Source organism: Camelus dromedarius, chromosome 4 (genome assembly GCF_036321535.1).
Source record: "Camelus dromedarius isolate mCamDro1 chromosome 4, mCamDro1.pat, whole genome shotgun sequence".
NCBI lineage: Eukaryota > Metazoa > Chordata > Mammalia > Artiodactyla > Camelidae > Camelus > Camelus dromedarius.
The window spans coordinates 71,751,763-71,769,958 of NC_087439.1; the positions used below are offsets into that span (position 1 = coordinate 71,751,763).

Genomic DNA, 18,196 nt, shown 5'->3' on the forward strand with positions numbered 1-18,196 from the left:
TCTCAACCTGTTACATAAGTGGAATAATGCAATATTGGGTCTTTCATGACTGGCTTCTTTCAGTGAGCATTGTGTTTCACCGTTTGTCCACGTCGTAGCACATATCAGTGCTCTATTCCTTTTTGTGGCTGAACAATATTTCATTGCGTAGATATACCAGCTCTTTTAATCCATTAATTAGTTGATGGACACCTGTGTTGTTTCCACTTGGCTATTGTGAATAATGCTGCTATAAACACCTGTATGGGAGTTTTTGTGTGGACATTTATTTTCGTTTTTCTTGGGTAGATACCTGGGGGTGAAATTGCTGGGTTATAATGATCACTCTATCTTTAACATCCTGAGAAACTGCCAAGCTGTTTTCCAAAGTGGCTGTGATATTTTTCATGGGTACTAGCGAGGTGTGAATGTCCTCATGTCTCCACAGCCTGGCTTGTCACTGTTCGTCCTTTGACTTGGCCGTCCTAGTGAGGTGGTATTGTGGTGGTTTTCACTTGCTTCCCCCTGGTGACTAATGACACTTAGCATCTTAGCATCTTGTCCTGTGCTTATCAGTCATTCATAGACATTCTTTGGAGAAACGTCTGTTCAAATTCTTTACTGGGCCTGCTTTGGATACTGCCCCCGGTTCTGGGCTGTGGGCTATGGGCTGTGAGTACCCAGTGCCCCCATCACCCCGGGGAAAGGGTCACTGCTGTCGTGACTGACTAGCTTAGGAGGTGCTGAGGGGAGATAACAGGGTGACCTTGGGACACACATTATTCCTTGGCTGTTGGTCAAAAGAAACCTCAGAGGTGATCTTTAACAACTTCTTCAGTTTACAGAAAAAAGATATTGATGTCCAGCGACTTGTGGAGATCATGTATCTGCTTAGGGGCAGAGTCCATATCTCCTCACTCTTCCTCCTTCCACTTCAAAATTTACAACTGTGGAGGTCACAGCCAACCTCAGCTCAGCATCAGTCCCTCAGTCTTTCATTTTGCCTTGAATGGCAGCTGGGAGCTTCCTCCTCCCACTGAGGCTAGCTGCCCTTCCCGATCTTGGGGTACCACCTCACTGTGCTCCACCAGGAAGCCCCGAGTTTTTCCCTTCAGTGAGACTTGTCATTACCCCTCCTCCCAGACCTCCTCCTCCTGTGCCTGCCACTATCCGAGGACCTACAACTCCACATTTCAGAAGAGGGGAATGTCGAGGATTTTCCTTACTTTCCTGCGTGTGACAATGCCTTATAGCTCAACCAGTGGAACAGGGCTGGAATTCACATACTACCATGTTGAGCTGCAAATGGCTTGGAAAGGCAATCACTTTACATGGGCACCACCAATACCTGAAAACTTTCATACAGAGAAGCAATGTAGATGAACCACAAAAGGAACTGTGGTTGTAACACTAAGGCTTTGATCTCCCTGAGATGAAGATTTACATTATCAATTGTTACGAGGGAAAGATGAACTTGGCCTTCTATTTTGGAAGGTAACAAAATTTTCAGATCTCTTTGAAAGGTCTGCCCTTTTAGGGAAATATTTGCCCCATTTCCTTCATTCTGGGCTTCAGCCAATGTCAAGTGTGCAGGGAGTTCCAGGTGTGGGAGTAGGAGGAATCAAAAGGCCCCTAGAGTGGAAGGCCTGGTTGTAAGGGCCTCTGGAGTCTCATTATCCAAAAATATCCTGTTACCTGCACATGGGTTGGAAACTGTGTTCCAAGGTGTAACACAATTTCTTTATCTTCTTCTTTAGGTATAGCCAGGACAGTCTGCGTTTCCATGTAAAAATGTTCCTGTCCTTCCATGTGGACCTCACCTGTAAAGCATAAACACAGGACAGTGTTTACTGGAACGTCCCAACCTGGGGGCTTGTGATGGTGTTTAGTTTATCAAGAGCAAGTTACTTCAGCTTATGGAGAGCTGGACTTTATATGATTTGGTTAAAACACTTTTTCTCATTAATCATCACTGGGCCTCACCACTGTATGACCCTGGGTGATTCACTCCCCTCTCCCAGCCTCAGTTTCCTTATCTGTCCAGTGGGTGCTGAGATCTGTGATGTGCTGGACTTGGGCACACAGACGAACCTGGCCACATATCCTGGCTTTGTCATCTCTTTGCTCAGTGAGTTTGGCCAGGTTATTAAACCCTTGATTCCTCATCTGTAAAATGGGGGGTAATAATACTATGTACCCCATTTAGGTGATGTCAGAATTACCGAGTCACAGAGAGAAGTAGCTTGCTAAAGCACACAAGGGTTTAAAATGGCAGAGCTGAGATTGTTCCCAGCCCTAATACCAGCCTACTCTTATTGGCTTAGCAGAGATTTTTGTTCTGTTCAGTATATCCTTATTATTTTGTAGGCTGTACCAAGAGAGGCATTTGGCCCTTGTTTAAACATTTGGAAAGTGGTAGTTTTACTTTAACCAAAAGACTCCTGTGCTGTTAAAATAAGTGAATTGTTGTGTCAGGAGACAAAGGATTTCTTAAAGTTATTTCTTGGGATAACAGAGTGTGAGTCATGCAAAAAATACTACCCCCTCCAAAAAAAAGTTTGCTTTCAGCATGTATATACTGAATTTAATCTAAACCCAAATTTATTTAATAAATAAATAGCTTTCACATATGCCAGGTATTGTTCTAAGGCCAAGAACTTTACAGGTAATTTATTCAATCCCCATTCCAATCCTGTGAGGCAGGTATTACGAGGAAACTGAGACATGGAAAGGTTAAGTAAGCTTCCCAAGGCCACATAGCCAATAAATAGCAGAGCTGGGATCCAAACTCAGGCAATCTGACCCCAGGATCCATGCTCTTAACTATTGTAAGACACTACATTCTCTGTAACTCTTAGTCATTTCGGCCCAAATTCCAAATACCCTTTGTATTTCAAATGTCCCATTTGTCCCCAGATTTTGACTCCCACAATGGCCAAAATCCTGAATGACAAAGAGGTAGCAACTTGTCACTCTGTTACCCTCAATGAGAATAAAAATTAAAGGAAAATATACCAATATAGTTAGGAGCAAGGGCCTACAGGTCAGCCAGTCCTAGGATCCAGTCCTGGTTCCACTGCTAACTGGATGTGAGACCTCAGCCAATTATTTAACTTTTCTAAGCCTCAGTTTCCTCATCTGTGAAATGGAACTACTGATATGTTCCTTCTTAGAAGTGTTCCGCTTGCATATTAAATAGTGAGCAGTAATACTTAGTAGCTTAAAATAGGCATAACAATAATAATAATACTCATTTATTGAGGTTATTGTCAGGATTAAATAATATAATGCATGTAAAATGCTTAGCATAGTGTTTGGCACAGTAAGTACCTGATAAATGTTACCTGATATTATTATTATGACTAAGTAACCTTTCACCCAAATTTGTAGTCTTTGCAAAACTCATTTAGTTTCTTCTATAAAATCTATTATGAAGTAATACATTTTTGGCACAAGAGTAGATACTGTCAAACCTCTGAGCAGCTTTCCTGGCTTTCCTGGTTGTATTTAACTACTCCTCAGAGGTAGAGAATTATTTTTATAATTGGGAGTCAGTCTGCATTTTCTGATTAAACTGAATGATGTTGGGAAACAAGTGCTCTAAAGGCATCTCCTTTAGTAAAAGATAAAAGCTTACAGCACTTGCCATTCCAGTTATTTAGAAGTAGGTAATAGATTTTGTGAAAATTACTATTTCCTTTTACCTAAGACCAATAGTTATTCTCTTAGTAGTCTCTCAACCCTGGCCACACATGAGCATCACCTACCTGGGGAACTTTTAAAAAATACTAATGCTCTGACCTGATATTCCAGGGTTCTGATTTCATTGGTTTGAGGTGGGATCTGAGGGATCTGGGTATTGGTATTAAAAAAAATATATCTTACTGGCAAAGTCTTATCTAGTGCAGTAATTCAAAACAACAAACAAACAAATACAGTATTAAGATTGGAAAAGATAAATAAAACTGTCATGATATGATTATATATGCAGAAAATTCAAGAGAATCTGTAAGACTATTAAAATAGTAAGTGAATTTAGCAAAGTTCCTGGCTATAAGATCAGTATACAAAAGCCAACTGTGTTTAATGCATTAGACACAAATAAGTAGAAAATTAAGTAAAAGATATCATTTACAATAGCATTAAAAACCATCAAATACTAGAAATAAATATGAAGAAGGGTGTGCAAGATCTCTATGGTAAAAACTACAAAGTTACTGAGAGAAATGAAAGGAAATGTAAATAAAAGACAGAGTGTATCATGTTCACGGATTGGAACTTAATATTGTCAAGATTTTAATCCTCTCAAATTGATGCTGTTTCAATGTAGCTCCAGTCAAAATTTCAGAAAATTATTATTAGTGGAAATTGATGGAACTAATGATAAATGTATATATACATAAATGCAAAGAGCCTAATAGCTGAGGTCATATTGAAGAAGAAGGAGCAAAAGGATCTTATACCATCAGATTTCAAGGCATATTATAAAGTTACAGCAAGTAAGACTGTGTGGTATTAGCACAAAGACAGATAAACAGATGAGTGGTGTGTAGCAGAGTTCAGATATAGAATAACACAGTCATAGAAACCTGGAAAACGATAAAAGCTGCACTGCAATTCTGTAAGGAAAAGGACAGTCTTCAATAGATGGTGCTAGTGAACTGAATATCAACTTGAAAAAAAAATTGAAGCTTGGCCCCCATCTCACTCCATAAGGAAAAATTGATTTGAGATGGATCATAGACCTAAATGTCAAAGCTAAAACATTTTATCAAGCTTCCAGGAGAAGTCACAGGAAAATATCTTCATGACATTTGGATAAGCAAAAATTTCTTCATGGCACAAAAGCACTAACCATAAAAAAGACTGATAAACTGGAATTTATTAAAATTAAGAACTTTTGTTCATGAAAAGGAGCCATGAAGACAGTGAAAATGCAATCCACAGACTGGGAGAAGATACTTGCATTGCCCATAACCAGCGAAGAACTCATATCAAAAACATAAAAAAATTCCTATAAATCAGTAAGCAAATTGATGGGTTATTACATTAATTATATTAAAATCAATAATATATAATTATCACTTGAATTAACTAAAAACAAGCAAAAGACTTGAACAAACATCTCACCGAAGAGGATATAAAAATGACCAATATACACATGAAAACTGTTCAATACTATTAGGCATCAAAGAAATTCAATTAAATCCACAATGATACTACTAATACACCCATTAGAGTAGATAAAACTAAAAAGACTGACGAGAATGAAAGAACAATGGAAATTTCACAATTATTATTAGGAGTAAAATTGGAAAGTAAAAAAAAAGTTTGGCATTAACTAAAGGTTAATAATTAAAGGTTAAAATAAAAATAAAAATAAAATAAAATAAAATAATATAATAATAATAATAAATAAAAAATAAAATAAAAAAATAAAAATAAAATAAAAAAGTTTAATATTAAAACATTATTATTTGGCAATTCTACTCCAGAGTATATTCCACACCAAAAGACATGTATAATAATAATAGTGTTTACAGAAACTATTCATAATAGCCCCAAGCTGAAAGCAATTCAAACGGTCATCAAAGGTAAAATGGATAAATAAATTATGGAATATTTATACAATGGAATACTCCTGAGCAATGAAAAAGAACTATGGACCTATGCAACAACATGGACATATCTTCCATACGGAATGCAAGAAGAAGCACAAAAGAAATCACACTGTGAGATTCCATTTATATGACGTTCAAAACAGGTAAAATTAATCTATAGTGGTAAAGGTGAGAGTAAGACCTTGGGGCGGGTCACTGACTGAGAGGGGCACAAGGAAGCTTTTGGGGGTGCTGGAAATATTCTCTATCTTGATGTGGGTATTATTTACACAGATTGATATATATGATACATACATTTCATCCAGCTATAAACTTATTATTTGTGCATTTAAAATTGCGATTTAAAAGTCACACTAGGGTTGAGAAGCTCTGCTTTAGTGTTAGTATTTCTCAAACCAGATGACTGAATTTAGTCTTGAACTTCAGAGGCCCAAGACCACTTACCTTCAATGATTTGGTCAACATACTTAAAGGCTTGCTCTACATTTCCTTGCTCAATTTTTTTCTCAACAGTAAGAAATGAATTGTGCTTTAGGGCTTGCTGTAGGGGAAAAAACAAACCAAAACAAAAAAAGTGTTTTTTTAAAAAACATTCTAATAAGTCATTCATTTCCCATCAAAATCCGAAGCTCCTACTCTACTGTATCTTCACACACCAAGACAATCAGGGCAGTGAGGAGAGTCAGCAGGAATTGGGTTCAAATGGATTATAGGCACTGGTGAGTCCTTCGTTTTGTTCAGGGCTCTGAGGAAGAGCTGAAGGACAGACAAGGATGTATAAAAATATGGTCCCACTCTTTAGACTGCTGAGTGAGTGCCTGAGGCAGTGTGGTCTTAAGATGCCAACTTTGTGGTGGTGGGGGGCAGACATCAGAGTAAAGAGAGGCCAAGAAGGAGGAGGTCGGTGGGGCCAGGAATGCTCAGGGATGACTTTGTGTAGGTGACCTAAGTTCGGTGCTTACCTGAATGGAATTAGGACAGTTAGAGAAGAGGGGGAGAATCATTTAAAGTCAAGGGCGCTTCATAAAGCAATAATTTGAGGTTGAAACCAAGCTGAGGGGACAAAATGAGAAAAAAGCCAGGCTGGGTAGGTGGAGGTTTTTTATCAAGAAGCAGTTGGATGAGCTTGAAAGGTGGACTGAGGTTGGACTAAGAAAGAGCTTGAGTTCCACACTAGGAGCCTTACCTGAGGTGACGCTCTTGTATAAGAGAAGTGATCTGACAAACTTCATGGCTTAGAAAGTTAATGTGGTGGGTGGATGGACTGAAATAGAGTACAAGAACCTCTCTAAGTGGTTATTGCAGTAAGTCTGATAATAGGAGGTAAGGAGTGGGCTGGAGGGTGAAATGGGAGTGCAAGTGAGAATGGAAAGGAGACAGGCTTAAGGGGCATTCAAAGGATAACCGGGAAAGATTTGAACTTGGTAGATGTTGGAAAGATCGGAGAAAGATCAAAGAGGATGCTGAAGGCTTCACCCTACTTGGCTGGGTTTTATATTGTGTATGCACACATTTATCCATCTATCCCTCCATCACACACATTTACTGAGCACCTACTATGGGTTTAGTTTAGTGCTTCACTAGGTACTTGGGTTATAAAGCACTGTGAATATGTTCTTGACCTCATTAATAACAACTGAAACAAAATAACAGCTAATATTTATTGAATGCATTCCATGTCCCAAGTGCTGTTCTAAGCATTTGAATTATTTCATTTAAACCTTGCAGTGACCTTTTGGTGTAGAAACTTTCATATTACCCATTTTACAGATGAGGAAACTGACGTATGAGAAGTTTAAGCAACTGGCCAAAGCTTTCATTGCTGTCAAGAGCCCATTAAATGACTGAGTCAGACTGTGAGCCAGAGTATCTATCTCCAGGGCTTGTGTTTAAGCAGGAAGCAGGCACGGAGACAGAGGACTCAAGTTGTAATTCAGTAAATGTTACAACTGTTTTGAGTTTCACACTACACTAGATAATCCCCCTGACTAGTTTTGGATGTGAGGCCATTGGACATTGCCCTGGTGCTGCTAATCTGTATTCTGTGGCCACGCCGTGGCAAGACGCCATGAGAAGAGAAGTGGACACAGGAAGGAAGGGGCTCCAGACAAGAAAATTCTCAGTATTATGTCTCAAGGTGCATTGCTGGAGGCTTTTCTCTGAAACTATAGATAACTCTGAACACGTTATAGACAGAACCCAAATTATACTGCTTTGTGACTCCATGGGTTGAATTCTGTCAAATTTACACCGCCCTAGCCATTCTAGAAGACACGAAGTGGCCTGTGTACCTCTATCGTGATAATCCTTGGTTCCAGATCTTCATACGTGATCTTCACCTTTTTAGCAGCCTCTCTTGCATGAGCGTAGGTATCAGCAGCCACCGTGCAGACAATCTGACCCACGCAGATTACCTGCAGAAAAGTCACATGTTGTGTTTTTCAACCTATGAGAATAAACCTTGAACAGGGGGGGCTTGAGTAGGATTTAGAGGGTATGGAAGTTGGAAGTGGAATTTAATTATCTGGCCTGTGATTGTCTTCAGCTGCATTCCTCACATTCCCATATCACACATAGTAATCCAGTCACCCTGAAATTCTGTTGATACTTTCAAAGTCCTCTGCTCTGTATTGCTTCTATAATGTTCATGAATTTTTAGATGCCTTCCCTGAGAGGGTTTATGACCTTTAACAGAATCTCAAAAGCTTCCACAATTCAAGGGAGAATCTGAGAATTGCTGAGGTGGAGTCACTGGTTCCCTGCAGGTCTTGTGATGTGAACCGAATCCATGGATATTACAATCATAACCAGTAATCTTTCAGCATTTCCAGCAGAGCATTTGAATAGTAAGCCATATACTAATCACACACCTCATCCTGTGCATAGAAGACCTCTCCGTGATGGTTATTATCTCCTGGAACGTCCTCCGCTGTGATCACATCAACAACACCTGGAACTGCCAGGGCTTCTGAAGCATCAATTGCCCTAGGAGGGAAAATTTGAGAGTCCACATTAAAGTTTCAGGGGTAAGTTCAGGCTAATATAAATGATTCCTCAAACACTGGGAAAAACTACAGTGGGCCTCATAACTAAGTCATGGACAGTATTCTATGTTGAAAAGGGCCAGTATTTAGTAAGCATTCTGACTTGGCCATAAGTTCTTTCATAACTGTGCTTAAAAATGACTGATTTCCATCCAGAAGAGGAAATTATTCTTAATTGACTTAAATATATAATAAACTCTCAATTTGAATATGAAATTGTGAATGCTTTCCAGTAATATATAGGAATGTTTTAAATTTCCTTACATGATCTTTGCATGAGCTCGGGTGCTGGTGACTACAGCCAGGAAGAGTTCTTGGGCGACAGGGGGCATGTCATCAACAAACACAGCCTCCCCTGTGGTGTGTTTAATGGCTGACTGGTGCATGATCGGGTGACCGACTGGATCTTGTGGGGGTTGGTAAGGATCCACACACTGTTAATGAATAAAGCAAGTTATTTTACTGCCAGACATTCTCATGCACTGAAAATTGGATCTGATATATCTGGCTTACCCCAAAGTCAAGAAAAAATATAGACAATTGCGCATTCATGTCTGTGAGTCAAAGTTAATCAATATCCATTGGGTACTACGGTAAAAGATAAATTCTGATTACAACTACCCCCTCACCCCCCAAAATGGAAGACATTTTTCCTGCCCTCAGAGATTCTACAACCTAGTTAAGGTACCAGAATACACACAAACACATTAACACAATGTGATCAGCTTTGTATAGCAATAAAGAATAGCTTATACAACTAACTTGGTGCAAGAAAAATACACAAGTTCCTGGGGGATTTATGGTGGTTCTAACGAAGCAGGGAAGTCTTTCTAGAAGCAGTAAATGTTGAGTTAAGTTTTTTTAAAAAGTACAGACATTGGTCAAGAAAAGGAGGAAATTTTAAGCAGCAAAACTGAAAATAGTAGGGAAGGGAGATTTAGAATCTAATTCCTTATGTAGCCTCGAGTAAAAGCATAGAAGCTAAACCAAGCAAGTCATGCGTGGGTGACAATGTGTAAGATCAGCTGGCTTCAATTGACTTTATCTTTACAAGTAATAAAAATATAGTTGCCAAAAAGAAGGGAGGTATATGCAGCATGCATACATCTGAATGCATAGACAGATTAAAAAACAAAAAACCCTACCCACTGACCTGGAACATCTGAATTCCTCGGGGTGTTTCTATGGGGAAGTCTTCTAGAGCACTCATGAACTTTTCTGGGATATCTGGAAACTTCTGGGGATCCTGAAGAGAAGATTATTTCACGTTTACTTTTACAACCTGAGTGACCAGCTTGGACAAACACATGCAAAAATATGTTGTCCGATTTATTCTTCCAGATATTAGACACCAGATCTGCTGGGAAAGAGCCCTGAGCTTTGAGTTCCCTAGGCTAGTCGCTGTTATTTGAAGAACAAGTAGATCTATTTGTACACACAGAGGAGTGTTATTTCTAGAAAGCAGAGACTTCACTTTACAACAAGGTGAATTGGTGAAAATATGTAAGTGTGCTTTCAAATCCAGGTCAATCTTCTAGGCATGTATTTCAAGGAAGAAACCGAGAGAGGAGACAAAAATCAACCTTCAAAGATGTTTAATTATAGGTTATTTGTGACAGTGGAGAAACTAGAATTAACCTAAATATCCAAAAACAAGGAAATGGATAAATGAATTATGGTACATACATAAAACACAATATGCTGCAGTCATTAAAAATGATTCTGTAGCAGTGTATATATTGACACTGAAAAATTCTCATGAAATATAGTTAAGTGAAGAAAATGGGCTACAAAATGTATGTACAGTATAATTCCTTTTTCTTGTAAAAGAAGAAAAGTAAAGAGAAATATAAAAGTATGTATTCCAAATATCGAGTGGTTATGATAGAATTACTGGCTTACAGGGGATTTTAAAAATTTTTGCTTCTTTGTATTTTGAAATCTTCTGTATGAGATAATATATAATAGAATATGTAATATGTAAGGGAATATATGATAAGATATAAAGTATAAGTTAAAAGATTATATTTAAGAGATTATATCTGATAATATATTAGATATATTTATTAAATATTAACATTGATTATATTATAAATAAGGAATAGATTATACAACAGTGTATAATAAAATATGATAATACTACTACTAATAAATAATATTGATAAAAATGATTAAAAAAAAAAAGACTGGCTGAACTAACAGAGTAAAGCTCTCAGCCATAAAAGAAATGTGGGTGTAGTCATTTATCTGCCATTTTGGGGTCAGCTCATGGTTTATCATGGGGCACTCACAGTCATGGATCATATTCTGAGAAACAGTGCTGTGGAGGTCATTTTAAAGTAGGGTTAGGTAAGAAAAAAAGTTAGCAGAAAACTAGAAATAATCTAAATGTCCAAAAATAAGAATAGATCAAATTACGGCACAACTATCCATATACATGCCATGCAACCATTATGTCAAGATGTCACTGAAGAATATTTAATGACATTGATAGACATTTATGTTACTAAGTGAAACAAGCAAGCAATACTAAACACATATATAAATACACATCCATAAAGAAGGGTTTAGAAGGCAACATAACAAAATATTAATAATGATTATGTATAGGTGATGGGATTACAAATGACTTTCTCTTCCTTTTTGACTTACATTTTTGAAATATTAAAGTATATTAATAAGAAAATTTTCTTTAAAATAGAAAAGATATTATAATTTACTTACTGAAGGCTTTTCACTACTATAGATCAACTCGGTGTTGCATATGAGCATTTGTCACACAAATCATAAGGCAAATGGAAAAGCAAGGCTGTCCCTTCTCAGCTCAGGAGTCAGGGACGGCAAGGGAAGGAGAGAAACACGAGGGCCAGGAGGAAGCCGGTGGAGGCTGGGGACCACCACACTGTGGGTCCCACACCCACGCCCTCCACGTATTATCAAAACTGGGCTGAGGGGTCTTCATGCACCAACCCTTGCCCAGAATGCCAGGACTCCCAGAGACCAGAGAGGTCAGTTACCATTTTATTCAGTCTTCGCCTCACTTTAAGGTAGAATTTGAAGAGCAAGCTGATGATCAGGGTGCGCCTATATTCCACCATTCCGCCCTCAGCTGCTGGTGGGATGTAAATCTCACCCAGCACCAATCGGCAAGCGTCACTCAGCATTTGGTCATCCCACTGCCTAATAAGAAAGAATGCAAACACTTCACAGAAGAGACAGAGACAGACATTGATCTAACAGAGCAAGGAAAGATGGAGAACAATCTGTATTCATCTTTGAAGGCTACACAAAATATCCTCAAATATTTCACTAGCTTTCTTTAGAATCTGATGCAGTGGTTCCCAAATTTTCCTTACTAAGTCCTCCTTTATTAATATTATTTTTAAAGTTTAATTTTTAATTGAGATATAATTAATATGTAACATTGTATCAGTTTTAGGTGTATAATGATTTGATATTTGTGTATAATGTGAAATGATCACCACAGCAAATCTAGTTAATGTCCATCACCGCACATTGTTACAAATTTTTTCTTGTGATGAGAATTTTTAAGATCTACTCTTTCAGCAACTTTCAAGTTTACAATGCAGTATTATTAACTGTAGTCACCATGCTGCACATTACATCCCCATGACATTTATTTTATAGCTGGAAGTTCGTACTTTTTAAATCCCCTTCACCCATTTTGCACGCCACCTGCCCTCCTCCCTGCCATGCAACCACCAATCTGTTCTCTCTGAGCTCATTTTTTGTTTTGTTTTGTTTTAGATTCCACATATAAGTGAGATCACATAGTATTTGTTTTTCCCTTTCTGACATATTTCACTTAGCATAATGTCCTCAAGGTCCATCCAATTTGCCACAAATGACAAGATTTCCTTCTTTCATTATGGCTGAATAATATTGCATTATCTATCTATCTGTCTATCTATCTATCCTATCATATTTCCTTTACAAATTCATCCATTGATGGACACTTGGGTTGCTTCCATTATCTTGGCTGTGGTAAGTAATGCTGCAATCAACCTAGGCTGCTTATTATGTCTTTTGAGTTAGTGTTTTAATTTTCTCCCATCCAAGTACTAACTAGGCCCAACCCTGCTTAGCCTCCGAGATTAGACAGGTTGGGCGCATTCAGAGTAGTATGCTGTAGACGATTTTTGGAGGGGGAGGAGGAAATTTTTATTTTATTTGTTTGTTTTATTTTAACAGAGGTACTGGGGATTGATCCCAGGACCTCGTGCATGCTAAGCACGCACTCTACCACTGAGTTATAACTGACCCCCAACCCAAGTTAGTGTTTTAATGTTCTCTGGATAAATACCCAGAAGTGAAGTTGTTGGATCATATGGTAGTTTTATTTTTAATTTTTTATTATTTAACAATAAAAAATGTTTTATTATTTAACTTCAAGTTTTTATTATTTTTTAACTTTATGACCTGGAAATGTTGACTTACCTCAAATAGCTTGGGTAAAAAAAGTACTAAAATCAAGCTCCCCAAGTTCTGGGAATATCTCCTTAGATTAATTAATGCATTAATCTCATTACAGAAACTGCAACAAAAGAATTGTATCTTGAAGGAGGTTGGATTTTGGGTGGCTTATTTTCTTTATACTTTTCTGCAGTGCTTAAATTTTCTGCACAGTTTTATATATGTATATATAATTTATCCATTATCATCAGAAAAAATTTCTCCAAGTGCTATTTTCATTAAAACATTAAAGTGAAGAGGCCTGCGAGTCACATTCGAGATGTGCTATGACGTACCTCCCAATGAGCTGCTGGCAGGTCTGTCTTGCAGAGACAACAGTGGGGCCAACACTCCCATAGAACATCTGAAGGTCCTTGATTGTGTCTGTGCCATCCTCGAACTTCACACTCATCCCAGCATTGACAATGGCGAAGGCATTCTCCTGACGCTGGGCCATCCGGAGTCCCAACACAAAGTGCCACTGGAGACAGAAAAATGCTCAAGATTCAGTGCTTATCTCCACTGTCTGACAGAGAGCAACAACTGTGATGGTTATTCACAGTGAAAAGGATCTTGGGAATGATGTGGGGTCTCACATCAGTATGGTTACTGAGTATACAGTGATGCTGACTCTGACTATTGCCTATGGGCTTTGCATGTATTAATATTTAATCCTCACATCAACTCTACTCATTTCCAATTTACTGATAAAGAAACTGAGAGGTTGAGTAACTTGCACAAAATCACACAGCTGGTGTTGAAATTCAAGCAGTCTGTCTCCATTCTATGCTTACCTATTGTCGACTTTGAATCACCACGTGTGGCCTTGGGCAAGTGACTTAAACTATTCAGGTCTGAATTTTCTTTAAAATGAGAAGGTTGGATTTGACCGGATGGTGCCTCAGGGGCTGCTGAGAGGGGTGAGGGCCTCTCACAGTGAACTACCTCACCTCTACTTTTCACTGTTTTTGTTTGGTGTTCTATGTAAATTTCATTTGAATAAGGAGTTTAACTGTTAAAAAAAAGAAAGCTTGAAAATCACAGGAAAAATGGTTTCCAAAGTGCTTTCCAGGTTTAAATCTGTCATTCTAGGTTAAATTTCATTACTGGTGTGAAACATTACAGCCATAAAGTCGGAAAGCCTCTTTGTGTGGCCAGCATCTCGGTGGGAGCTGGGGAGACATTAAACTCCACCACCATGGATCCTGTCAAGGATGAAACATTTTTGATATAGAAAGCAAAGGTGATAGAGATCAGTGTGTTGAGACACACCAGTCACATTTGTTCTACTGTACAGGTTGGTGGGGACTTTCCTCTCCATTTCTCCTTACCTTCTCCGGCCTGAATTACGGTCATTCAACTTTCAGTCTATCCTCCAACCAATTATCCTCTATCTTTCTAGTGATAAAATACCACTTTCATTAAGATCTTACCTTCTTTAAAGCCTTCACAGGTGGCTGTTGGCTAGAACTCGAACAAACTCTTGGATGGAGCAATAGATATGCTTGGCGATGGAGCCCAACCTCCCTCCAGACTTCTCTCACAGGCTGCTCTGGCCACCCTGCCCTGCTGCCTGGCCTCCAACCTGCCATCCCCTCCCAGCCCCCATCCCCATGAGGCTATTAACTCTTTGACTGTTTCGTAGACTTAAAAAAAATTTAATGATTGAATGAAAACCCTGGAATGACCACCTCCTTCTCTGCACTGATCTATGCTGATCCCAGCTACCTCCCCTCACCTTTAACAGCACCAGGGCAGGGCTCTCCCCATCACCAGAATGACTCAAGCTCTTTGTCCACTCATTTCCTGTCTGAGATGATTAGTTTTTCCTATCTCAAGCCCTTTGTCTTAGATTTGGAGACCTTTGAGGACAGGATTGTGCATCTTTTTTTTTTTTTTTAATACTTCTTTAAAAAATTCTTTTTGTGGAGAAGTAATTAGGTTTATTTATCTATTTTTTTTAAGGGTGGTACTGGGGATTGAACCCAGGACCTCACACATGCTAAGCATGCACTTGACCACTGAGCTATACCCTACCCCCACCCTCAGTCTTTTAAATCCTTGTAGTCTTCTGAGTTTAGCACTGTGTCTGGCATGTAGAGTGGTAGGTAGTTAATAAATAAATAATTTTGTTTAAAGTATTTGATTAATAAGTGGTGGCTGACTTGGAAGTTTCTTTACAGGAAATCAGCTTTCAGTTTGCCAGAAACTTGCTGTAGATGATGCTGACTATAGTTTTACTCAGTCTTGGCTAAGTTGCATATTTGTCTGAAACCCAACACGCTTCACACAAAAGGCTCTCCTTTCGTGGTGGGGGGGATGTATCCTTTAGGCAGAGGGACAGGCTCATGGAAACATTTTCATTTCTTTTAAAATCAAAAGAAAAAATGAATATAGTAGTAATGACTATATAACCCTGAAGGCAGCCTGGATTATACCCATCTTTACAGTGACTCAGTCACATATATTTATTTTTTATCTTTTATGGAGAAAGGGACTGACGAAGGCAAAGTACCCAGGGCCCACAGGGTCATAAGGTGGCCCTGATAGGAAAGCAAATCAGATGGTCATCCAGGAATGTATCCCTTCCTGTGAGCAGCCCCAGAGGGCTCCCTGCAGCAGCGGGCTGGAAAAGGAGAGGTTGCTACTCCCTTGGAAGCCTGCCTGCGGCTAGCTGCTCAGGGCGAGCTGGGCTTCCCTGGGGCTGGCAGCGGGTCAGGGAGCCCCTACCTGAGTAGAGTGTGGAATATACACAGATAACACAATCTCCTCTGACTTAAGTCTGGCTTCAGGTGATCTCTCAAGGAAATGGCCATCTAGAGGAATCTGCCGTTCTCCTTCTGTCGAGAAAATGACCTTGATTAGGATGAACTGATCAGATTGGAGAATATACTGCAAGGGACAGATGTGACACATCTGGTGGAAAGAGGGAGCACAGCTGGGACCAGAGATGAAGATTCTAGTTCCAGCTCCCAGGTTGGGTCGCCGGAGGCAGGTCACGGAATCTCTGGGGCTTCTGGTTCCTCGCGTGCAGAAGAGCAGGACTGGATCTGACAAACTGTCAAGTCTTCTCTGGTTCTTTCACCCAGTATACACCACTCACAAAATTTTGGCTTTGAAGAACTTTAAAGCTGTTTGGAAACAACCTAGTACAATGTAGGTTCACAAATGGGAAATGGGTACAATGGTTACAGTGTATTTCACAAATGGGAAAACTGAGCCCCAAGGACCAGAAAAGTTAAGTGACCTCTCCGAAGAGCTAGAGATGGAATGAAAGGCAGAGGTGAGATGCCTGATATATAGCTTTTTTTCCTTAAACAGTTTACCATACTCTCTTATTTGATCTGCCATATTTTTAAAAATTTGATTTTAATCAAAGAGAGGGTATCTTATATCAAAAGCCCTGTGAATAACATGCATTTGTTTTTAAGTTTAAATAATTGTCCTTTGGCAAAATTCAAGTCATCTTTGACTGATGAGAGAAGTAATAAGTAATATGCCTCACAAACTTGATCTTGTTTAAAGTGAAAAGTGTAAGAATAATTTTCACCTGTATGAAGATCTGAACTCAACTATGCCGTAAAACTTAATAATCACAAAGATACATCTTTTTAACTTTTTCTTTAATTGTTTTGCTACTACAATTTGGTCTGTGCACAAATGTGGCCAAATAGTTAAGGAAAATTGTCAGATTCAGTAACTTATCTGATCTCCAAGATATAGAACATCTGGAGAAGAGGACAATTGATCTCAGTTTCATCCTTACGCCTGAGGTAATAGAGAAATAGTCTGTAATATTTGGTGAACCTAAGTTAGATATATTTGGGTTCCTAGTTCATAATTTATGGAAGGAGCTATACAACTGAAAGTGATAATTTTAAAATAAAATGTTTAGGGCTTGGCCTCTTACCTTTGGATATCACATTGATGGTAGCATTTCCTGCTGCTAAAATGGGATTTAGGTCAGAATAATTAGGCCTGCTCACCACATGTCCTCCTAAAGTCTAAATAAAAAAGAAGATCATTTTTAAAGCTACATTTAGTTATTGGACAAATAAGGAATTAAGCATACAGGGATCTTGTGTAAGTCTTAAAAATTCTCTTCTTTGTTTCATAGAAAGACCTGGTAGACTTCCGAGGCAGTTAAATATAGTCAGACAAACCACTGTGCAAGATCCCCACCCCCTAACCCCAGTTCAAACTTACTGCTTGATAAAATACTGTTTTTCCATATGCAGTGAGAAGGAAAATTTCTTTGAGAACTGACCCTAGCGTGAGTGGCCAACAACATGAGGGAGAGTGAAGACTGGAGCCTGAGCAGACGCTAAGAGCTGGGATACGGGGCACTCACACGCAAAATGCGTGCTGTGCGTCTGTGCAACAGAGTTCTCACCAACCCAAACCGTCAATAAAGCTGCTTCGACGACGTAGCCTTGAAGGAGGACCTTTGAGGGGAGTTAAGGGGGCAAGGTGATGCCAAGAGGAACAATGTGGTGCAGAAAAAGGGACGGAAGATGCAGAAGGTGAAAACATACAGTGGATTCTGAGAATCGACAGAAACAGGGCCAGAGATAATTGGGAGAACTGCCCCCACCAAATCCTGCCGAACCGCCCGTCATGTGGGGAACAGGTAGGAGTTCCTACTTATTATTCTTCTTTTAAAAATTTTTTCTTACTGAAGCATAGTTGATTTACAATGTTAGTTTCAGGTGTACAGTGAAGTGATTCAGTTATACATATACATACATATATATTGTTTTCTTTTCAGATTCTTTACCATTATATGTTATTTTACAAGAAATTGAATATAGTTCCCTGTGCTATGCAGTAGGTCCTTGTTGTTTATCTATTTTATATATAGTAATGTGTTCTGTTACTCCACAACTCCTAATTTATCCTTTCTTGCCTTTTCCCCTTTGGTAACCATAGTTTCCAACCTACTATTCTTAAATCTTAAATAATAAAGAAACCTCAAAAAGCTAGAAAACAGGGGGACATCCAAGATACATATGTTTGGAAACTGACCTCAGTGCAAAGGTCTAAAAGGAGAACTAGCCAGAAAAGAGTATTTTGGAAAAG

At 38.8% G+C, this 18,196-nt stretch overlaps 1 protein-coding gene across 1 annotated transcript in view; it reads right to left on the reverse strand.

Moving 5' to 3' along the window:
- LOC105099169 (aldehyde oxidase 4) overlaps positions 1–18,196 on the reverse strand; it is a 57,226-nt gene that overhangs the window by 17,977 nt on the left and 21,053 nt on the right. The window contains exons 13-22 of the mRNA XM_064485418.1: positions 17,028–17,121; positions 15,848–15,957; positions 13,410–13,598; positions 11,662–11,820; positions 9,798–9,890; positions 8,909–9,078; positions 8,471–8,585; positions 7,892–8,014; positions 6,045–6,141; positions 1,675–1,799 (exon numbers count right to left, since the gene is read on the reverse strand). Of these exons, the coding sequence (XP_064341488.1) occupies positions 1,675–1,799; positions 6,045–6,141; positions 7,892–8,014; positions 8,471–8,585; positions 8,909–9,078; positions 9,798–9,890; positions 11,662–11,820; positions 13,410–13,598; positions 15,848–15,957; positions 17,028–17,121 (1,275 nt within the window). The remainder of the gene's footprint in view (positions 1–1,674; positions 1,800–6,044; positions 6,142–7,891; positions 8,015–8,470; positions 8,586–8,908; positions 9,079–9,797; positions 9,891–11,661; positions 11,821–13,409; positions 13,599–15,847; positions 15,958–17,027; positions 17,122–18,196) is intronic.